Source organism: Filicampus tigris, chromosome 13, assembly GCF_054856515.1.
Source record: "Filicampus tigris isolate MCC_2025a chromosome 13, RoL_Ftig_1.0, whole genome shotgun sequence".
Taxonomy (NCBI): Eukaryota; Metazoa; Chordata; class Actinopteri; order Syngnathiformes; family Syngnathidae; genus Filicampus; species Filicampus tigris.
The window spans coordinates 609,426-631,724 of record NC_141229.1 but is presented as its reverse complement, the minus strand read 5'-3'; the positions used below and the strand labels follow the sequence as shown (position 1 = coordinate 631,724).

At 48.8% G+C, this 22,299-nt stretch overlaps 3 protein-coding genes across 8 annotated transcripts; 1 reads left to right on the top strand and 2 right to left on the bottom strand.

The window, feature by feature from the left end:
* Positions 1-230: 230 nt before the first annotated feature.
* ap4s1 (adaptor related protein complex 4 subunit sigma 1) lies at positions 231-4,359 on the bottom strand. Of its 6 annotated transcripts, none has more exons than XM_086050266.1 (6): positions 4,345-4,359; positions 2,021-2,206; positions 1,003-1,089; positions 825-893; positions 733-744; positions 231-655 (listed from the first exon to the last, which is right to left on the bottom strand). In XM_086050266.1, the coding sequence occupies exons 2-6, from the start codon at positions 2,156-2,158 to the stop codon at positions 527-529; spliced, it is 435 nt and encodes a 144-aa protein (XP_085906392.1). In that variant the 5' UTR covers positions 2,159-2,206; positions 4,345-4,359; the 3' UTR covers positions 231-526. The 6 variants fall into 6 exon arrangements, with proteins under 6 accessions (XP_085906392.1, XP_085906391.1, XP_085906390.1 ...); XM_086050265.1 differs by lacking the exon at positions 4,345-4,359 and adding an exon at positions 4,328-4,344; XM_086050264.1 differs by lacking the exon at positions 4,345-4,359 and adding an exon at positions 3,923-4,268.
* On the top strand, positions 2,975-11,305 carry strn3 (striatin, calmodulin binding protein 3). Its single transcript, XM_086050259.1, has 16 exons — positions 2,975-3,494; positions 4,983-5,086; positions 5,166-5,239; positions 5,953-6,034; positions 6,114-6,284; positions 6,422-6,584; positions 6,773-6,911; positions 6,994-7,136; positions 7,314-7,492; positions 8,335-8,382; positions 8,465-8,586; positions 8,706-8,873; positions 8,946-9,080; positions 9,179-9,286; positions 9,857-9,943; positions 10,024-11,305. The coding sequence occupies exons 1-16, from the start codon at positions 3,192-3,194 to the stop codon at positions 10,191-10,193; spliced, it is 2,196 nt and encodes a 731-aa protein (XP_085906385.1). The 5' UTR covers positions 2,975-3,191; the 3' UTR covers positions 10,194-11,305.
* On the bottom strand, positions 11,008-20,877 carry LOC147136997 (dynein regulatory complex subunit 2-like). Its single transcript, XM_086050260.1, has 9 exons — positions 20,717-20,877; positions 20,148-20,315; positions 19,619-19,788; positions 19,190-19,340; positions 18,931-19,104; positions 18,629-18,847; positions 18,449-18,559; positions 11,370-11,598; positions 11,008-11,259 (listed from the first exon to the last, which is right to left on the bottom strand). Exons 1-9 carry the CDS (start codon positions 20,852-20,854, stop codon positions 11,120-11,122), a joined length of 1,500 nt encoding a protein of 499 aa, XP_085906386.1. The 5' UTR covers positions 20,855-20,877; the 3' UTR covers positions 11,008-11,119.
* Between the last annotated feature and the right edge of the window lie 1,422 nt (positions 20,878-22,299).

Here is a 22,299-nt window from a genome sequence, read left to right as displayed (position 1 = left end):
GTGTGCTGCATTTGCTTACCCACACATCCAAGTTGTTCATGCCTATTATATGAAAACAACAAACTGCTATTTCATGCCTTCATGTCCAAATTTGAGTATATTTTGGCCTCACTTGGGGGGGGGGGGGTTCAGTTTCTACACATTTTATGCGTGCAATCTTTTGTGCTCAGTTACGTTTGCCTTTACAAAGCAACCGTAATAAAAAACATTTAGAAAGCATCATCCCCATGTTACAATAAAAGGGTCATTTATTAATTACAGTAAATGCAAACAAAATAGATGTTGAACAGAAAAACTTGTGACATAATGATCTTGTCCCCAATTGCTCACAAGTTTAGTAAACAGTGTGACATTTTTGTGACTCCACAGGTTAATTGTGCCTTAATTCTGCTTGTCTATATACGACGCCGGCACAGAGAGAAGGACAGAGATCCAATATTTGTCATTTTCAAAAGCGACGCACAGACGTCAAAAGTGTCTACGATGAAAAGGGGGGAAAAGAATTCCCCCTCATCTCCTTTTGGCGTCAGCCGTCGGCCATCTTGTCCAGGGCGTTGATCGGAGCCAGGATGTTGCTCTTGTTGGTCTCCACGATGCGTCCGTTCTGGATCATCTCGTCCAGGATGATGTGAACGCGGTCCAAGTTGAACATGATCTGCGATGCCAGCGACTCAAGGAGCGCACAAACCCTTTTGATGGGCGACTTTGAGGTCACGTGATCAGAAAGGATACATCCAGTTCACTCTGTTAGGGGAGAACACAAAAACAGAAAGTGGAAAACCACAGCTCCACCTTCGGGTATGATGTCATCTTTTCCAACTCACCACGCGGCTGAAGTATTTGTCGAGAACCTCCACAAAGTTCTGGACTAGCTCGTAGATGGACAACTCGTTCTGCGGGAGACGGAAAAACCATCAGTCCTTGTGCTAAGCTAGGCTAAGGCATGTGAGCATATGAGTCAAGGTCAAGCTAGGCCAACGCGTGAAGTTGAGGGCGGCCCACCTCGTCCTCGGTGACGCCCACAGCGATGTAGAGGGCGGCGTACTGGCGGAAAACCACTTTCAAGTCTTTGTACTCCACGAAGGAACACTGGGAAAGACGGCCGCGTTAAAACATTCAGAACAGACGAGAGGTGACCACAAGTCCAAAAATCCAGCCAGAGGTAACTCAATTTTGCCCCGCCTTCTGTGTCTTTTGGTGTATTTATACTGTTGACCACTAGATGGCAGCACTCCATTTTGTTTGGCACTGCAACGTTTTTGCTGAAGATTACAATGGTTAACATCACATTGCCTTTATGTCCCTAAAGGTATTTCGATGCTGATTTTATTTATTTTTCGGGCACATTGTTTTTCAGATGGAAAGCAAATGGAAAGCCATTTTGGCTTTTTAAGTTTGACCAATAAAAGCTTCCTCAACATGGATTCTACTATGTGCTGTGATTTATAGCTATGATGTTTCAGAAAACATTCCACCTGTTGCTGAATCCAACCCTTAATTCATAAATGTTACTAAATATAATTTTTAATTATATTACACATCGCTGACGTTGAGCGGAATCCTCCTACCTCCAAAATCATCACTTTAAGTTTGTTCAACCATCAACATTGCATCATGAAAGACAAGCAAGCCATTTTCAACACTTTAGATTGGTCAATCATTTGTACTGACCAGTGTCACTGAATTTCAAATCCTCTTCAATACTACTTTTTTATGCCTTAAAAAAAAAACTATCAAGAGAATGACGTGTATTTAAAGCAACTTTAGAGTTCCCTCAGGAAAGTCCGCTTAGCGTAACACTAAAAAACTAAAAAACAATGCAAGATGCCACTGACATGCGAACTGTTAGCATCGAACAAAAACGGTGCGGCAATACCCGTAGAGAGTACATATAACTACTCCCAGGCATATATTCCTTATTATCTGCCCCCCAAAAAAAAATATCATATTACACCACAGGAGTTATAGCTAAGCAGTGATTTGGCATCAGCTGAGTGCAAATTGTGGGCAGAAAGATCACCTGGTCTCGGCTGCGGCTCAGGCAGGCGCGGACGACGTTGGCCTCCAATGCCGTCCTGCGACTCATGTTGACGGGTTGGTAGTACCTGCAGAGTCGGGTCTGACCCTGGCGGTTCACCATCAGGACAAAGGTGATCATGCTCAACGCTGATTAGCTGAAGCCTTCTGACATTTACCGTGATGTCACCTGATGACATATAACCGGAAGTGACGTTTCATGTAGTTTTGCTATTTTCTTTGTTAGTCTATATTCATTTTTGAAATACTGCACCATTACAATTGTATAGTTCTAGTGCTTATGCATATAGTTCTCCAGCTTAAAAATAAAGCGTTTGAATAAAAAGCATAAGGTACGACATTGCCTTGGTTCTAATAACAAATTATGGGTCTGACTGCGTCCTTTTTTCAGTGAAATGCTTTATAATTATTGACACTTTCGTCCAATAATTCCACAAATACTCTCAACTTGCGGTCAGCTGGTATCTTAGCAGCTACATGTGTTTCGTCAGCTGAGTCCAAAAACGGCAACAATCGAGCTTGTACCGAGTTCCTTTTAACGTGTTCCAGAATAGACATTCGATAGTTTGTACTACGAATAGGGATCGGTTATAGTGTAAATTACTCCGCTAAAATGTTGACTATTTTGCTCGCACAACAAGCCGAAGCTTCAGCGCGTGCCAAGCTAGCTCTATTGCGATGCGTTCATGGCATACGCACAGTAAGAAATTTGGCATCCATATGTTCATCGACTTACGGTTAACCAGCCCCCACCCTAAAATAATTTGAAAAAAAAAAAAAACCTATAAGATAAAAAAAATCTCATAGATATACATGGTGTTTTAAAATCGTGAGTGAATTCAGAGACACCCGAATCCCCGACGATCGCTTGTTGAGGTTCGGGAGCACCGCGATGTCCGTTTTGTTTCTTGCGTCCCTGAACAAGGCTCGATGGCAGTTGCGTTCCCGGCATGCACCGCGACAGGCCCCTCTCCGTCCGCTCAGTAATGGCGGCCGGTTAGCTCTACTCAGTCAGCAGCTCCGTCATAAGCCGCACTCACCTCTCCGCAGTCCTCCGGGGGCCAGCGAGCCGAGCCGGGGTTGGCCCACGGATTCGAGCCGGACACGCTGCGGGGATTTGCTTCTCTTGGCGGATACTTTCCAGCAAGGCCGACATGGACGAGCACCCCGGCGGAGGAGCCTCCGTCGGACCTCCGCCGCCGCAGCAGCAGCAGCCGCAGCAGCCGCAGCAGCCGCAGCAGCCGCAGCAGCAGCAGTTCCAGCCGGGGGGCGCCGAAGGAGCTCACCCGGCCATCGGCGGAGGCGGAGGGACTACGCTGGGGCCGCAGCAAAGCGACGACTTGCCGCGGCCCCAGCAACAGTACACCATCCCGGGCATCCTGCACTACATTCAACACGAGTGGGCTCGTTTCGAGATGGAGCGGGCCCACTGGGAGGTGGAGCGGGCCGAGCTGCAGGTGAGCCACGCTGGGTCGGGCGGACAAGTAGACGCGACCACTGGCCGGGGCGCCGCTGACGTCCATTCAATGGAGCCCGTGTCAACATCATGAACTAATAATAGTAGTGACACTACTCTCACTAATGTGACAACACTCACCAAGTAGGCCAGCGACTACTTCAGCCTTTATCAATATCTAAGACATGAAAATACCTTGAGATATACATTGGATCTGTGCTATTTATTGAACGTATTAAGTCGTTGGGTCACGGTCAGGCCACGAATAACAAGTGTCGACTTGAACGACACCATGTATTAAAAACATTTTTTCAACATACATATATATGTATATATGTTTCTATACACATCTACGGGTTAAACATCACGCGACGACCAAACTCGAAATTAAAATGAAATCTTGAAATAACATGCTACGCGCTGGGTCACCGTTAGCTTGTTCGCTCCTCCGGAGATTAGCCGCGTTAGCCTTTAGCTTGACGTCCCGTCCCCACACTCAACACGGAATGTGTCAAGGCGTTCAACTTGGGACGTCTCCACGTCGTCGGCGCGGCTTCGAGTTTGACTTATTTCCAACGAGACGCGAATGTTGTGGAGGAATGTCCTGGTATTTGTACATGCGAAACCATTTTGGTTCGTCACGCCAGCTCCGAGCTAGCCTAGCCTAGCCTAGCCTAGCCGCTAACCGAGCAACAGCTGGGCCTGTCTGACAGGCAAAGCGTCACTCACTCCAAAACATTTTCGTTGTATGATTTACGAATGGAAATATCAATTACTACATTCCCATTAGTCAAGTGTGACGATTTTTTCATTCAGTGATGCATTGATACTCACATTAAAAAAATACGTACATTGCAAAGGGCTCCTTGCTTCACAATATATGGGATGTTTGATTGAGTGGACTATGGACCTTAAAATCTTCCTAATCGTCTCAATGTAGTGAATAGGGATTGGTTATTGATTTATTGATTGCTTTTTGTTTTTCTTCACTTACCAACTGCTATATGATTAAAAAAATATATATATACAGTAGGAGACAATACTTGAGGGATGAAACGATTAATGGAATTACAGCTGATATATCTAATGGAGTCCAACTCAATAACTGCCCGTGTTGGGGATCACTGACTAATTCTCTGTTCCCAAATGACTGTTGGGAGATATTTATATCGTGATCTGCATAGTTGAGGTGCGGACGCCAACGATTAATCGAATAACCAATCCGATGAGCGGGAGGAGCCACGACGCAAAAATCCCCCCGCGGCGGGCGGCACGTGCTCGCTCCCTGTGTGTTTAGCCGGTCGCCATGGCAACCGGCCCACCTCTGCTTTGCCCCTCGGTCCACCTGTTGCTATGGGCACCCGTGCGTGTGCGCGCGTGTTTATAAATAACCGCCGTTAGTGTCGTCTTTCCGAAGCAGCTGCAGTCACACTGACGCGCGCATGTGTGTGAGTGTGTGTGAGATGATCATCAGCTGTGTGTTTTTCAGGCAAGGATTGCGTTCCTGCAGGGTGAGCGGAAAGGTCAGGAGAACTTGAAGAATGACCTGGTCAGAAGAATCAAGATGTTGGAGTACGCTCTCAAGCAAGAGAGGTGCGCGCGTGCGTGATTAGGCCGATTAGCGTAGCGTAGCGTGGCGTTGTGTGACTGTGTGCATGTTGGCGTTCCACAGGGCCAAGTATCACAAGTTGAAATACGGAACCGAGTTGAATCAAGGCGACTTGAAGATGCCCAGCTTTGAGTCAGGTGACCTCTCTCGACCCCGCCCCCTCGCTTTCTGGTTGTCGTGGTTACGTGCTTGCCTTGCCTTCCGATGTTAAGCGGGTGTGGTGTCTGTTTGCTTTCACGCATTCGCGTGCGCCTTTGTGTATTTGTGTCAATGTGTGGCGTTTGTGTTCACTTGTTTTTCCGTTTGCGCTGGCTATGTTTTGTTCAGTGTCGATACCAATTAGTAGTCAAGAAGGCCGATAACTGGTATGTGGAGCCCATAATCATTTTCAGTAAAAAAGAAAATTAAAATTGTTAACGTTGTTGAATGTCTTAAGCACATGTTTATAGAATTTTTCTTTTCAGATTTGCAGATAAAGTCGATTTGTTTCAAATTGTTATTATTAGCTCTATGCGCTTTTTTACCAAATGCATCGAATTCTAGCCATAAGTTGAGGGAGCACTCGGGGTTGTCAGCCCGTCTTCAAAAGTTCAATGAAAACTGAAAGAAAAGCTCGGCGTGGTTTTCGACAGTTGTCCAAAATGACAGAAAAGTCCAACTTGCGCAGATCTTTCTTTTGATTTCAACACCGTTTGAAATCGATCCATTATCGTCAAAACGCAGAATATCGGCCGGGCCTAGTTTGTGTCTTACGTATTGTGTGCGTGTGTTTCTGTCCCTGCGTGTGTTTACGGGAGAGTGTCGGTTTTTCTCGTGTCCCTGCATCGTGTGTCATTTGTTTGCGTCACAGACGCCAAAGACTCGTCGGAGGTGTCGGCGCTTCCCACCAACAGTCAGCTGACGTGGAAACAGGGACGGCAGCTGCTGAGACAGTAGGACGAATGACATCATCAGGTGGTGACATCGGCGGGGAGCGCTCATGCGTGCGTGCGTGTGCGTGCGCTCGCGCAGGTACCTGCAGGAAGTGGGCTACACGGACACCATCTTGGACGTGCGCACGCAGCGTGTGCGCTCGCTGCTGGGCTTGGCGGCGGAGCCCAACGGCTCGCTGGACAAGAAGAAGAAGAAGAAGGACCTGCAGCAGCTCATCAACGGCGACGACGGTCGCAAGGACGCCCAACGGTAGCCGCCGCCCCCCGCCTCTGCCGCCACCGCCGCTGCCGCTGCCGCTGCCGCCGCCGCCGTCGCCGCCGCCACCGCCGCCACCGCCGCCACCGCCGCCACCGCCGCGCTTCATGTGTGTGTGTGCGCGCGCGCAGGAGTCCCGGTGACGTTCTGGAGACGTTCAACTTCCTGGAGAACGCCGAGGACAGCGACGACGACGACGACGACGGCGATGACGACGACGACGGCGACGACGACGAGGAGCTGATGGACCGCATCGGCCATGACGTCAAACATCGCGCAAAACACAAAAACAAGGTCGGCTTCGTCATCTTCGTCATCTTCCATCTGTTCCTCTTCCTCATCGTCATCCTCATCTTCCTCCTCCCCTGACCTTCATCCTTGTCCTTTCCGTGGTCATCCTCCTCCTCGGTTCCTCATGTTCACGTCCGTCCTCCCTCTGTCACTCTTCCTCGGCCGGCGCTCACGTGGGTCTCGGTCCTCAGGTGGGCAACGAGGGCCTGGCGTCGGAGGAGGACGACGCCGACACGGAGGAGGCGCTGAAGGAGTTTGACTTCCTGGTGACGGCGGAGGACGGCGAAGGCGCCGGCGAGGCGCGCAGCTCCGGAGACGGGACGGAGTGGGGTGAGCCGCGCTTCGGCCGTCGGCCCTCCAACCAATGCGACGCCTGCCGGCGCTAAGGCCGGCCCCCTTTTGTCACGCGCAGCCGAGCCGCTGCCCTTCGCGGCCGGCGGCGGCGGGAAGAACTTCCTGATGGGCGGGGCCGACCGCGTCCTGGAGAGCGCGCTGGGATTGGGCGACCTGGCCGACCTCAGCGTCACCAACGACGACGTCGACTTCAGCTACGACGTGAGTGACGGGGAACAGCCCGGGCAACAAAATGCGCTCCCCCTGACATCCACGCTCCAAAATGGAAGTGTCGTGCGCTCAGTCATCTGATGGATTTGTTGTTTTTGACCCCGGCGTGTGTGTGTGTGTGTGTAGTGTGTATTTCTTCACATCTGACTTGACTCCTCCCCCCCACAGCTGGCGTCCAGTCAGGAGTCGCCCTTCCGTAAGACGTGGAACCCCAAGTACACGCTGCGCAGCCACTTTGACGGCGTGCGGGCGCTGGCCTTCCACCCGGCCGAGCCGTGCCTGCTCACCGTGTCCGAGGACCACACGCTCAAGCTGTGGAACCTCACCAAGAGCGCCGCCGCCAAAAAGTAACCCGGCCTTGTCCGCCCGCGTTTGGCGCCCTCGCGCTTCACTTGACCTTCTGGGAAAACGTGTGTCACTGAGTGCTCTGCTGGCTGCCACGCCGCGTCGTCGTGACCGCAAGCGGCATTTTGCGCCGCGTTTTTCACGCCGTTTTATCGCAATGCTCCATGATCATAGAAATCGCCGTGATTCAAACCAGCTTTTATTTTTGGGGTACAAAGCAAGAAAATGTTTCAAAGTAAAAAATATCGGATAGAATTTTGTTTTGCATGAAAGTGTATTTCAAAAGCATTTGCTGTTTATTAGCCAAGTCTTGTAGTTTATTTGGCATTGATTAAAACACAACAACAATAAAGCAGGCAACATGAATGTTGTGCTGGCCCACCTTTTTGAAACGGCTTTTTAGCGTCGTTTTCCCAAAGTAAAAGCGGATGCTTGCAAATGTCTTCATTTGATTCGACGGACCAAAAAAATCTGTCTGCTTTCACAAAAGACTACAAACAGGTGAGAATAATTCATGACTGTTGAAATCTGAGCATTTGGACAATTTCGAGGCAATCCAAACCATCACTTGATGTTTCAAATAGTCGGTGATGAATTTGATCACGGATGCATTTGGACACCTGTAATTCAAACCTCATTTTAGGGCGTGTCCTGGCATTTTTTTTTTTTGCGGATGGCTGCGGCGCCACACATGCGCATGGGAGCCATTTAAAAAAAAAAAAAAAAAGGAATCAAAAATCGGGAACTGAAAATCGAATCGGAGCTTGAGTGAATGGTTCCATCCCGAGTGGTGACGGCGTGATTGGTTGCGGCGTGTCATGTGACCCCACCTTTGTTTGTGCAGAAGCGCCTCGTTGGATGTGGAGCCGGTCTACACGTTCAGAGCCCACGCGTACGTATGGCGCCCGCCCGCCCGCCCGCCCGCCGCCGTCCCGGACCGCTCGCGAGCCTGACCTTGCCGTGTGTCCCTCTAGCGGCCCCGTGCTGTCGCTGGCCGTCACGCCCGGCGGCGAGCAGTGCTTCAGCGGCGGCGTGGACGCCACCATCCAGTGGTGGAACGTTCCCGGCTCCGACGTGGACCCCTACGACACCTACGGTACGGCGCAAACGCGCTTCTTGGGGAGTCGGGTCGCGTACGGGCCGACTCGGTGGGAGAGGCTCCGACACCTTTCAAGCGCGACGCTTCCCCCCCCCCCCCCCCCCCCCGATCGGCAGACGGCAGCGCGCTGGCCGGGACGTGGACGGGCCACACGGACGCCGTGTGGGCGTTGGCCTACAGCGGCGTCAAGGACCGCCTCCTGTCCTGCTCGGCCGACGGGACCATCAAACTGTGGAACCCTCGGGAGGAGAAGCCCTGCGTCAGCACTTTCAACGCCGCCGCGGGTCAGCAGCGCCGCCGCCGCCGCCGCCCGTTCGCCCGAACCCGCCGCTAACCCGCCACGTGTGCGCGCGCAGAGCACGGCGTCCCCACGTCGGTGGACTTCAACGGCTGCGAGCCCGCCCACATGGTGGCGTCCTTCGACAGCGGCGACGTGGTGCTCTACGACCTGGAGACGTCCCAGAGCGCGCTGGTGCTCAAGGGCCAAGCAAGTAAGCGTCCGCAAGCGTTAGCGTTGCCGCGCCGGGGCCGCGCCGGGGCCGCGCCGAGGCCCTTTTGATGTGACGCGAGGCGTCGGTGTGGCGCGCAGGCCGTCCCGGCTGCCATCACATCTACAAGGTGGTGAGTCATCCCACGCTGGCCGTCAGCATCACGGCGCACGAGGACAGAAACATCAAGTTCTTCGACAACAAGTCAGGTGAGCCAATGTCGGAGGTGCGAGCCTTCATCGCCAGCTCGTCCACCGTCCAGTAGCGCCTAATTTCCTTTTGCTGGAGGATTGGGGATTGAGAGAGCTGAACTTGTCCAAATCCCGCCGGCCGCTTCAGCCGCTCGCCAGGAACGCCTCTCCCGTTTGTTTGGTCCTCTGCCGCGGTGCCGCAAAGGCCATCGGCGACGGCGGCGAGGCGACGGCGGCGAGGCGAGCGAGCGAGCGCGCGCGCGCCCGATCATACAAAAGTGATTGCGTTTCCTGCCGGTCGGGAAAATCCAAATTTCTTTCAATCCCAATCTTCAATTAATTGACCACATACTCAACAGATGAATCGTTGATGAAAATAATCGTTAGTTGCAGCTCGAGAGTGTACATACTGTGTGTGTGTGTGTGTGCACACGCGTGCTCTTGTCATGTTGGTGCGTACGTGCACGTTTGTATATTTTTGTATTTGTGTCACTATACTGTGCGTGTGTGTCCGTGTGCATTTGTGTTTATACGATGTGTGCGCGTGTTGCTCGTGTGTCTGCGGCGCACGTTTGTGTGTTTGAGCAGGTAAGGCGATCCACGCCATGGTGGCCCACCTGGACGCCGTCACCAGCCTGGCGGTGGATCCCAACGGGATCTACTTGCTGTCTGGCAGTAAGTGCTCGCCAAAGTGGGCGCGGCTCGCGGGCCCAGCGGGCGCGGCCGGCGGATTGACGGCCGCGCTTTGCTTTCAGGTCACGACTGCTCGCTTCGCTTGTGGAATTTGGACTCCAAGACGTGCGTGCAGGAGATCACGGCGCACCGCAAGAAGAGCGACGAGGCCATCTACGACGTGACCTTTCACCCCTCCAAGGCCTACATCGCCTCGGCCGGAGCCGACGCCCTCGCCAGGGTTTACGTGTAGGCCGGACGCTTGATGAGACCCCCGACCCCGCCCCCTATTCCACCCCCATCCACCTCCCCCCCCACCCGCAGGCGACCCTCGCCGGGGCGACGCCGAACGGCCGCCGCGCGCCGTTGACCGATGACATCATCGGTCCGCGTGACACTAAAGCCCATCCCCCCCACGCCACCCATCCCACCGACGGGCTGTTTGTCGTCTAATCGGACGCTGCCGTCGGCAGGCGGTCCTCGGCCTCTCTTTACCGACAACGACGGCGGCGAGCTTTTTTCGCCAAACTTCCGGAACACGTGGGCAAAAAAAAAGAAAAGTTTTTTGTTTTAAACGGATGATCAGTTCTGACCCGATCAAACCAGATTGATCCTGATTGGTCGAGACAGGATAGGGGTCTCCGGCCCTGCCAATCGGGGGTCCCCCTTCATTGGCAAAAGCCGACGGAACTAAAATGATGATTCTGATTGCTTTTGACGGCGGGCGGTCACGTGACCCCGCCCACCTCAGGGGCAGCCGGCCAATCAGAAGTCTCCGTTCCGTCACCGATGATGTCAAAGCGCGTTTCATGCTGTGCGGGGCCGGGGGAGGGCGAGAGGTGGAGCCGACCCCAGCTGACTCGGGGCGAAAGGTGGACTGCGCCCTGAACCGGTGGCCGGCCAGTCGCGAGGACGCGCGCCTGAGCGCCGTCACCGAGCGGTGGGGCGAGCGTCCCGCGACAGCATCGGCGACGGCGGGTTGTTAAAGTCTGCTTGCTTCCTGTTCCTGTGATAACATCATGAAAGCTGGAAGGAGGGGGAGGAGTCTCAAGGAAATAACTGCCAACTCATTGAAATTTGTATTTATTTTTCCAACAATTCTGCAGGGGGGGGTTGGGGGTGCCGGAAGCCACGCCCTGTGGCTCACTGCCGCCATTGTCACCAATGATTGATTTCCTTCTAAGGAAGTAAAGACTCCATGAGCGTCCAATCAGAGGCCTCCCCATTGGCTTGTTGTTGTTTTTGAACCGGAGGGACGGATGGTGTGCTGAGCAGCTGACGTCGAACCACGCGGCGCGTTACCACTTCCTGTTGGAGTCCTGCATGATTGCCACAATAAAAAAAGTATTTTTTCTAGTCTTCCAACTGCCGTTTGATTTCATTGACAGGAAGTAGCGGCGGCAAAGTAAAAGGCGCCCGGCGGCCTCACCCGTTAGGACTTTGTGACGACGCGGCGGGCCGAGGGCGGGGCCGGCGGCCGTGACGGCGGGGAGGGCGGGGCCTCGGCCCGGCGCCTCACAGGCGCCCAGGCGGAGCTCGAGCTCAAGTCTGAGCTGCCGGTTGTCACGCCGCAGCTCCTCGAGACGTCGGTCCAGCGCGTCTCGCCGCAGCAGAGCCCCGTTGAGGCGGCCGATCAGACCATCCACTTGGGCAAACGTCTGCGCGCAAACGTCAAGTCGACGGCGTCGCGTGATGCAAAAAGAGCAAAATTGGAAGTGATGGAACATCCCGCCCCGATGCCCGACGTTACGCGGCGTCAAATATGAAGCCGAATGCGGCGGAGACTTAGAACCGAGCTAACCTCGATTTGAATGGCAACCCTGGATTAAAAACCCTACTTTGAAAGCCTAACCCGTCTTTGAAACCCTAACCCGAGTTTGAAACCCTAACCCAGCTCAAACTAGGGTTAGGGTTTCAAAGTTAGGGTTATGGTTTCACAGTAGAGTTAGGGTTTCAAAGTAGGGTTTCAAACTAGGGTTCCCGTTTCAAAGTAGGGTTAGGGTTTCCAAGTAGGTTTTCAAAGTAGGGTTAGGATTTCAAAGTAGGGTTCCAAACTAGGGTTAGGGTTTCAAAGTAGGATTTCAAATTAGGGTTCTGGTTTCAAAGTAGGGTTTCAAACTAGGGTTCTGGTTTCAAACTAGGGTTCTGGTTTCAAACTAGGGTTTCAAACTAGGGTTCTGGTTTCAAAGTAGGGTTTCAAACTAGGGTAAGGGTTTCAAAGTTGGGTGTCAAACTAGGGTTAGGGTTTCAGAGTTTGGTGTCAAACTAGGGTTAGGGTTTCAAAGTAGGGTTTCGAACTAGGGTTAGGGTTTCAAAGTTAGGGTTATGGTTTCACAGTAGGGTTAGGGTTTCAAAGTAGGGTTAGCGTTTCAAAGTAGGTTTTCAAATTAAGGTTAGGGTTTCAAGCTAGGGTTCCAAACTAGGGTTAGGGTTTCAAAGTAGGGTTTCAAACTCGGATTAGGGTTTCAAACTAGGGTTAGGGTTTCAAAGTAGGGTTTCAAACTAGGGTTGTGGTTTCAAAGAAGGGTTTCAAACTAGTGTTAGGGTTTCAAAGTTGGGTTTCAAACTAGGGTTAGGTTTTCAAAGTTAGGGTTATGGTTTCGAAGTAGGGTTAGGGTTTCAAACTAGTGTTAGGGTTTCAAAGTTGGGTTTCAAACTAGGGTTAGGGTTTCAAAGTTAGGGTTATGGTTTCAAAGTAGGGTTAGGGTTTCAAAGTAGGGTTTCAAACTAGGGTTCTTGTTTCAAAGTAGGTTTAGGGTTTCAAAGTAGGTTTTCAAATTAGGGTTAGGGTTTCAAAGTAGGGTTAGGGTTTCAAAGTAGGGTTTCAAACTAGGGTTCTCGTTTCAAAGTAGGGTTTCAAAGTAGGGTTAGGGTTTCAAAATAGGTTTTCAAATTAGGGTTAGGGTTTCCAAGTAGGTTTTCAAAGTAGGGTTAGGATTTCAAAGTAGGGTTCCAAACTAGGGTTAGGGTTTCAAAGTAGGGTTTCGAATTAGGGTTCTGGTTTCAAAGTAGGGTTTCAAACTAGGGTTAGGGTTTCAAACTAGGGTTAGGGTTTCAAAGTTGGGTGTCAAACTAGGGTTAGGGTTTCAGAGTTGGGTGTCAAACTAGGGTTAGGGTTTCAGAGTTTGGTGTCAAACTAGGGTTAGGGTTTCAAAGTAGGGTTTCGAACTAGGGTTAGGGTTTCAAAGTTAGGGTTATGGTTTCACAGTAGGGTTAGGGTTTCAAAGTAGGGTTAGCGTTTCAAAGTAGATTTTCAAATTAGGGTTAGGGTTTCAAGCTAGGGTTCCAAAGTAGGGTTAGGATTTCAAAGTAGGGTTTCAAACTCGGATTAGGGTTTCAAACTAGGGTTAGGGTTTCAAAGTAGGGTTTCAAACTAGGGTTGTGGTTTCAAAGAAGGGTTTCAAACTAGTGTTAGGGTTTCAAAGTTGGGTTTCAAACTAGGGTTAGGGTTTCAAAGTTAGGGTTATGGTTTCGAAGTAGGGTTAGGGTTTCAAACTAGTGTTAGGGTTTCAAAGTTGGGTTTCAAACTAGGGTTAGGGTTTCAAAGTTAGGGTTATGGTTTCAAAGTAGGGTTAGGGTTTCAAAGTAGGGTTTCAAACTAGGGTTCTTGTTTCAAAGTAGGTTTAGGGTTTCAAAGTAGGTTTTCAAATTAGGGTTAGGGTTTCAAAGTAGGGTTAGGGTTTCAAAGTAGGGTTTCAAACTAGGGTTCTCGTTTCAAAGTAGGGTTTCAAAGTAGGGTTAGGGTTTCAAAATAGGTTTTCAAATTAGGGTTAGGGTTTCCAAGTAGGTTTTCAAAGTAGGGTTAGGATTTCAAAGTAGGGTTCCAAACTAGGGTTAGGGTTTCAAAGTAGGGTTTCGAATTAGGGTTCTGGTTTCAAAGTAGGGTTTCAAACTAGGGTTAGGGTTTCAAACTAGGGTTAGGGTTTCAAAGTTGGGTGTCAAACTAGGGTTAGGGTTTCAGAGTTGGGTGTCAAACTAGGGTTAGGGTTTCAGAGTTTGGTGTCAAACTAGGGTTAGGGTTTCAAAGTAGGGTTTCGAACTAGGGTTAGGGTTTCAAAGTAGGGTTAGCGTTTCAAAGTAGATTTTCAAATTAGGGTTAGGGTTTCAAGCTAGGGTTCCAAAGTAGGGTTAGGATTTCAAAGTAGGGTTCCAAACTAGGGGTTAGGGTTTCAAAAGTAGGGTTAGGGTTTCAAAGTAGGGTTAGGGTTTCAAAGTAGGGTTTCAAACTCGGATTAGGGTTTCAAACTAGGGTTAGGGTTTCAAAGTAGGGTTTCAAACTAGGGTTGTGGTTTCAAAGAAGGGTTTCAAACTAGGGTTAGGGTTTCAAAGTTGGGTTTCAAACTAGGGTTAGGGTTTCAAAGTTAAGGTTATGGTTTCAAAGTAGGGTTAGGGTTTCAAGGTAGGGTTAGCGTTTCAAAGTAGGTTTTCAAATTAGGGTTAGGGTTTCAAGCTAGGGTTCCAAAGTAGGGTTAGGGTTTCCAAGTAGGGTTTCAAAGTAGGGTTAGGGTTTCAAAGTAGGGTTTCAAACTCGGATTAGGGTTTCAAACTAGGGTTAGGGTTTCAAAGTAGGGTTTCAAACTAGGGTTGTGGTTTCAAAGAAGGGTTTCAAACTAGTGTTAGGGTTTCAAAGTTGGGTTTCAAACTAGGGTTAGGGTTTCAAAGTTAGGGTTATGGTTTCAAAGTAGGGTTAGGGTTTCAAAGTAGGGTTTCAAACTAGGGTTCTCGTTTCAAAGTAGGGTTAGGGTTTCAAAATAGGTTTTCAAACTAGGGTTTTCGTTTCAAAGTAGGGTTTCAAAGTAGGGTTAGGGTTTCAAAGTAGGGTTAGGGTTTCAAAGTAGGGTTAGGGTTTCAAAGTAGGGTTTCAAAGTAGGGTTAGGGTTTCAAAGTAGGGTTTCAAACTCGGATTAGGGTTTCAAACTAGGGTTAGGGTTTCAAAGTAGGGTTTCAAACTAGGGTTGTGGTTTCAAAGAAGGGTTTCAAACTAGGGTTAGGGTTTCAAAGTTGGGTTTCAAACTAGGGTTAGGGTTTCAAAGTTAGGGTTATGGTTTCAAAGTAGGGTTAGGGTTTCAAGGTAGGGTTAGCGTTTCAAAGTAGGTTTTCAAATTAGGGTTAGGGTTTCAAGCTAGGGTTCCAAAGTAGGGTTAGGGTTTCCAAGTAGGGTTTCAAAGTAGGGTTAGGGTTTCAAAGTAGGGTTTCAAACTCGGATTAGGGTTTCAAACTAGGGTTAGGGTTTCAAAGTAGGGTTTCAAACTAGGGTTGTGGTTTCAAAGAAGGGTTTCAAACTAGTGTTAGGGTTTCAAAGTTGGGTTTCAAACTAGGGTTAGGGTTTCAAAGTTAGGGTTATGGTTTCAAAGTAGGGTTAGGGTTTCAAAGTAGGGTTTCAAACTAGGGTTCTCGTTTCAAAGTAGGGTTTCAAAGTAGGGTTAGGGTTTCAAAATAGGTTTTCAAACTAGGGTTTTCGTTTCAAAGTAGGGTTAGGGTTTCAAAGTAGGGTTAGGGTTTCAAAGTAGGGTTAGGGTTTCAAAGTAGGGTTTCAAACTCGGGTTAGGGTTTCAAAGTAGGGTTTCAAACTCGGATTAGGGTTTCAAACTAGGGTTAGGGTTTCAAAGTAGGGTTTCAAACTAGGGTTGTGGTTTCAAAGAAGGGTTTCAAACTAGGGTTAGGGTTTCAAAGTTGGGTTTCAAACTAGGGTTAGGGTTTCAAAGTTAGGGTTATGGTTTCAAAGTAGGGTTAGGGTTTCAAGGTAGGGTTAGCGTTTCAAAGTAGGTTTTCAAATTAGGGTTAGGGTTTCAAGCTAGGGTTCCAAAGTAGGGTTAGGGTTTCCAAGTAGGGTTTCAAAGTAGGGTTAGGGTTTCAAAGTAGGGTTTCAAACTCGGATTAGGGTTTCAAACTAGGGTTAGGGTTTCAAAGTAGGGTTTCAAACTAGGGTTGTGGTTTCAAAGAAGGGTTTCAAACTAGTGTTAGGGTTTCAAAGTTGGGTTTCAAACTATGGTTAGGGTTTCAAAGTTAGGGTTATGGTTTCAAAGTAGGGTTAGGGTTTCAAAGTAGGGTTTCAAACTAGGGTTCTTGTTTCAAAGTAGGTTTAGGGTTTCAAAGTAGGTTTTCAAATTAGGGTTAGGGTTTCAAAGTAGGGTTAGGGTTTCAAAGTAGGGTTTCAAACTAGGGTTCTCGTTTCAAAGTAGGGTTTCAAAGTAGGGTTAGGGTTTCAAAGTAGGGTTAGGGTTTCAAAGTAGGGTTTCAAACTCGGGTTAGGGTTTCAAAGTAGGGTTTCAAACTCGGATTAGGGTTTCAAACTAGGGTTAGGGTTTCAAACTAGGGTTAGGGTTTCAAAGTAGGGTTTCAAACTAGGGTTGTGGTTTCAAAGAAGGGTTTCAAACTAGTGTTAGGGTTTCAAAGTTGGGTTTCAAAGTAGGGTTAGGGTTTCAAAGTAGGGTTTCAAACTCGGGTTAGGGTTTCAAAGTAGGGTTTCAAACTCGGATTAGGGTTTCAAACTAGGGTTAGGGTTTCAAACTAGGGTTAGGGTTTCAAAGTAGGGTTTCAAACTAGGGTTGTGGTTTCAAAGAAGGGTTTCAAACTAGTGTTAGGGTTTCAAAGTTGGGTTTCAAACTAGGGTTAGGGTTTCAAAGTTAGGGTTATGGTTTCAAAGTAGGGTTAGGGTTTCAAAGTAGGGTTTCAAACTAGGGTTCTTGTTTCAAAGTAGGTTTAGGGTTTCAAAGTAGGTTTAGGGTTTCAAAGTAGGTTTTCAAATTAGGGTTAGGGTTTCAAAGTAGGGTTAGGGTTTCAAAGTAGGGTTTCAAACTAGGGTTCTCGTTTCAAAGTAGGGTTTCAAAGTAGGGTTAGGGTTTCAAAATAGGTTTTCAAATTAGGGTTAGGGTTTCCAAGTAGGTTTTCAAAGTAGGGTTAGGATTTCAAAGTAGGGTTCCAAACTAGGGTTAGGGTTTCAAAGTAGGGTTTCGAATTAGGGTTCTGGTTTCAAAGTAGGGTTTCAAACTAGGGTTCTGGTTTCAAAGTAGGGTTTCAAACTAGGGTTCTGGTTTCAAAGTAGGGTTTCAAACTAGGGTTAGGGTTTCAAACTAGGGTTAGGGTTTCAAAGTTGGGTGTCAAACTAGGGTTAGGGTTTCAGAGTTGGGTGTCAAACTAGGGTTAGGGTTTCAGAGTTTGGTGTCAAACTAGGGTTAGGGTTTCAAAGTAGGGTTTCGAACTAGGGTTAGGGTTTCAAAGTTAGGGTTATGGTTTCACAGTAGGGTTAGGGTTTCAAAGTAGGGTTAGCGTTTCAAAGTAGATTTTCAAATTAGGGTTAGGGTTTCAAGCTAGGGTTCCAAAGTAGGGTTAGGATTTCAAAGTAGGGTTCCAAACTAGGGGTTAGGGTTTCAAAAGTAGGGTTAGGGTTTCAAAGTAGGGTTTCAAAGTAGGGTTAGGGTTTCAAAGTAGGGTTTCAAACTCGGATTAGGGTTTCAAACTAGGGTTAGGGTTTCAAAGTAGGGTTTCAAACTAGGGTTGTGGTTTCAAAGAAGGGTTTCAAACTAGGGTTAGGGTTTCAAAGTTGGGTTTCAAGCTAGGGTTAGGGTTTCAAAGTTAGGGTTATGGTTTCAAAGTAGGGTTAGGGTTTCAAGGTAGGGTTAGCGTTTCAAAGTAGGTTTTCAAATTAGGGTTAGGGTTTCAAGCTAGGGTTCCAAAGTAGGGTTAGGGTTTCCAAGTAGGGTTTCAAAGTAGGGTTAGGGTTTCAAAGTATGGTTTCAAACTAGGGTTAGGGTTTCAAACTAGGGTTTCAAAGTAGGTTTATGGTTTCAAAGTAGGGTTAGGGTTTCAAAGTAGGGTTTCAAACTAGGGTTTTCGTTTCAAAGTAGGGTTTCAAAGTAGGGATAGGGTTTCAAAGTAGGTTTTCAAATTAGGGTTAGGGTTTCAAACTAGGGTTTCAAAGTAGGGTTAGGGTTTCAAAGTAGGGTTTCAAACTAGGGTTCTCGTTTCAAAGTAGGGTTTCAAAGTAGGGTTAGGGTTTCAAAGTAGGTTTTCAAATTAGGGTTAGGGTTTCAAACTAGGGTTCCAAACTAGGGTTAGGGTTTCACAGTAGGGTTAGGGTTTCAAAGTAGGTTTTCAAAGTAGGGTTAGGGTTTCAAAGTTAGGGATATGGTTTCAAAGTAGGGTTAGGGTTTCAAAGTAGGGTTTCAAACTAGGGTTCTCGTTTCCAAGTAGGGTTTCAAAGTAGGGTTAGGGTTTCAAAGTAGGGTTAGGGTTTCAAAGAAGAGTGTCAAACTAGGGTAGGGTTTCTTTGATTGGGGTACTTTGAAACCCTAACCCTAGTTTGAAACCTTACTTTAAAACCCTAACCGCAGTTTGAAACCCTACTTTGAAGCCCAAACCCTAGTTTGGAACCCCAATCGAAACCCTACTATGGACCCTTAAACATAGTTTGAAAGCCCACCGTTAAACCCCAATTCTCATTTGATACTCTGCTTTTCAAACCCTCTCCCTCGTTTCAAACCCTAGTTTGGAACCCTTCACTGCAACCTTGGTCGGTCGAGTTGCTGCCAGCCGCTCGGCGTCGCCCCCGTGTGGCCAAGAAGTCTTTGCGTCGTCTTTCTTGCCGCACAAAGAGCCGGCTTGCAGAACTTTCTCACCCTGCGGACGAAACATTTGTCAGCGACGTCGCCGCCCTCTCTGTGACCGCGGCGACAAGACTCCGCCCACCTTGGCCACAACCGCCTTCAACTTGCGTGCGGCGGCGTCCGTCCGGAGCGCCAGGACGGTCAGACGATTCCTGGACGCCCGGCGAGCTTCACTCAGGTGGCGGCCAAGGCGGCGCGTCTCCGCCGCTAGCTCATCGCTCGCCTTGCTCAGCGCGTCCACCTCGGACGCCGTTTGCGCCTGGAAGGCGCTCAGCTTGACGCGCAGCTGGCCGACGGCGGCCTGGACACCAGACGGCGGCCCGGGGCGGCTCATGTGAGGTACGCGGCGCCGCTCCCGCTCCAAAACGCTCGGCGAGGCCTCACCTGCAGCTTGCGCACTCTCGTCACGTCCTCGCAGGTGTCGTCGATCACTTTTTGGTTTCTGGACATCAGAAGATGGGCCGGGCGGCACGTCTGCTCCGCTTCCTGTTGCGCTTCCTGCTTCTGACGCCGTTTCTCTTCCAGCTTCTCCTCGTCGGCGTTGCGCAGCGCCGCCACCTGGCGGCGGGACGCAACAACAACGCCTCTAAGATTCGCCGCCCAAAACAAAGAAGGCGTTGGGAGTTTGCGTTCGCTGACGTACCCGTTCCCGCTGAGCGTCGCGCCGGGCCGCTATGATGTCGCCGTACGCGGCGTGCACTTCGCGCATAACTTGCTTGTGCCGCCGCAAAAACACGAGTGCCGCATCCTCGCAGCGCCGGCGCTGATGCTGGGACTGCGCCACCATGTCGTTGCTACGGCATGTTAGCGTTATTTGAACTGAGCATTTTGTTTTTGCTGGGTTTTTTTTTCCCTTTTGGCATTTTGCTGGACGGGCGCAGATAGAAAGGGGCGTTTGCGCCGTTGTCAAAGGGAACACGGTCGCACCCGCAACTGTAATGCAGACCCGCTAATGAAGCGCTCATCCACCGTGCCGCCCAGCACGTCATCACAACAATGACGTGTATGCTGAACGATTTTGGTCACGAGTGTTTGCGTGAAGGCGATGCCGCGGGGGGCGACGCCCACCCACCTCTCTTCCGCAAAGCCTCGTCCGATGTTTTGCAGACTCTGCTCCCAGCCGTGCCGCACAAATGCCACGCGCTCGTCCAGCAAAGTCCGCAAACGCTCGACGTGGTGAAGGTGAAGACGACGCACGCGGCAACTCTGGCGCTCCGCCTCCTCGAGGTCACCTGATAAGCTCTACCACAAAAAACAGGAAGTGGCGTGAGAAAAGAGGAAAGTGACGCGAGAGACAAAAAGGAGGGCAAGGGAGAAAGGAGATGCAAGAAACAAAAAGAAAGTGCTTTACAAAACAAAGAGGAAGAAACGGGAAGACAGGAAGCCATGCAAGCAACAAACAAGAAGTCACGCAAGAAGGAAAGAGGAAGTGAGGTGTTCAGTATCAGGAAGTGACATAAAGAAGCAGGAAGAGTGGCGAGAAATCAAGCCGGACACGTAAGACGCAACAAACCAAGAGATGTGAGGCAAACGAGTGTCGCGAGAGACAAACAGGAAGTGACACACATGTTTTATGTGGCTAGCCGCTAGCACGCTAACACCTGGATGACATCGTCCAGTCCGTCCAGCTGTCGCTCGAAGGTCTGTCTCAAGATGATGATGTCATGGCGCAACTGTTGCGAGCGCGCCCGGCGTAGGATGGCGCGCCAGGCCCGGTCCAGCTTCGCGTGATTGACGCGCGAGTTTTGCTCCTCCCGCTGAACTTTGACCTGTGGCCACAGACACGCCCACTTCAGGGCCTTGCGTTCAATAATCGAGCGGTCATCGCGTGAAGAGCGGCCTCGCGCTCGTGACGTCATCATGTATTTTGGACAAAGGCGTCATGGCGTGACATGATCTCATTCTTATGCTCACGTGAGCTCATTTCATTTCCGTGACGATGCCTCATGGTCACGACGTCATCCTCGCATTGTCATCTCATGACATCAGCGTTCTCAGGTATCGCCGTCTCATTTCATGGCATCATCGTTCTCACATCGTGACATCATCATCATCATCATCATCATCATCATCATGGTCCATCTCATTGAATGAACATTTTCATGTCCTGACGTCATCGCGAGAATGACGTCATGACACCGGAATCCTCCTCCTCCTCCCCCCCTCCTACCGTGAGGAAGACTGTGAGAAGCTCCTCCCTCTTCCTGTTCACTTCCTGTTGTTGTTGTTTGGCTCGATGACGTCGCAGCGGTAGCTCCTCCCCCTCCTCCTCCGACACCCCACCTCCTTTCTTCGCCTTCCTGGGCATCTTCCTCTTCCTCGTCCTCCTTGGAAAGCTGCACGACAAATTATTCACAAATGGATTTTTATTTTTTTCCCATTATGCTTGCGTGAGCACTTTATTTGTCTAATAAGAAACTTGCAATGCTCAATTTGATTCATTTAGCAAGAATGTTCAATCGAGATTTGATGTCAGCATATTATATTATATTATATTATATTATATTATATTATATTATATTATATCACAGACTTTGAGTATAATTGTATATGAGTATAATAATAAAAGAGTCATATAGTAAGATGGCCATACAGTTCAGTATATACAGTCGTATGTACTGTGTTAGTGTACCGGGTTATGCATGTACTGTGTGAACTTCAATTACTGTATTATTATTACTACTATATTACTATCTTTATCAATTACTGGGGGAGCGGAAAAAGGATTAAACACAATCTAAATTGGTCTATCTATCTTTAAGGAATAAAATAATATTTTAGAGCCTTTGGTGGGAATGTGGGAACTTTGTGTGCCTAATCAATGTGATGAACGACACAATTGCAACTGGCAGTCAAATGTTTCAAATGTCAAAAATAATGACGAAAATGTTTTTTACACGCGCTTGTTCGTCAGCTTACCTCGTCCACGCGCTCTTGTCTGGAATGTTTGCGTCTCGTTTCCATGGCGACCGCTGCGGACGCCGTCCGCCATCTTGGTGCTGACTTCAACTGACTTCCGGTCCGAGACCGCAAAACTAAGGAGAGAAGACTCATGGCGTCTAGCTTCCAACAGCCGTTCAATATTATTATTATTATTATTTAATTCATTGGGGTTGCTATTTATATTGTAGCGCATCAGCCTCCCAGCATGCTTTGCAGATCTGTTTAGTGCTATACAGATCTGCAGCTTGTAAATGACAGCTAAAATGCGCGTTTTGTGTCTATGGCCTCACACGTTTTTGTTTCGGCTGTCAATCAATAAATTCAAAACAAAGTCAAATCAATAACATAAAACACTATATACAATCATCAACGGAAAACCGCCCAAAATTTGTCAGTTTCAGGTCGGACTAAAAGCCAAAGAATAGAAATGTGTCCTCAAACGGGTTTTAAAAATGGACAGAGAGGGGGCTTGCCTAACATCCAATGGGAGGTCATTCCAAAGGGAAGGGCCAGACATGGTCCTTTTTTACCCCAAAAAGCCTTTCTATACATGGTCATTATTATTTAATTAATTTTTTCTTTTTTGTTGAAAAACGCCTTACTCTATCTACATGGTCGTATTAAAAAAAACAAAAAAAAAACGCCTTACTATACATGGCCGTTTTTTCACAAAAAACATTTACTATACATGGTCATTTTTTCACAAAAAACGCCTTACTATAAATGATCGGGGTTTTTTTTCCACAACAAAACGCCTTACTATATACATGGTCTGTTTTTTGTTGAAAAAAACGCCTTACTATACATGGT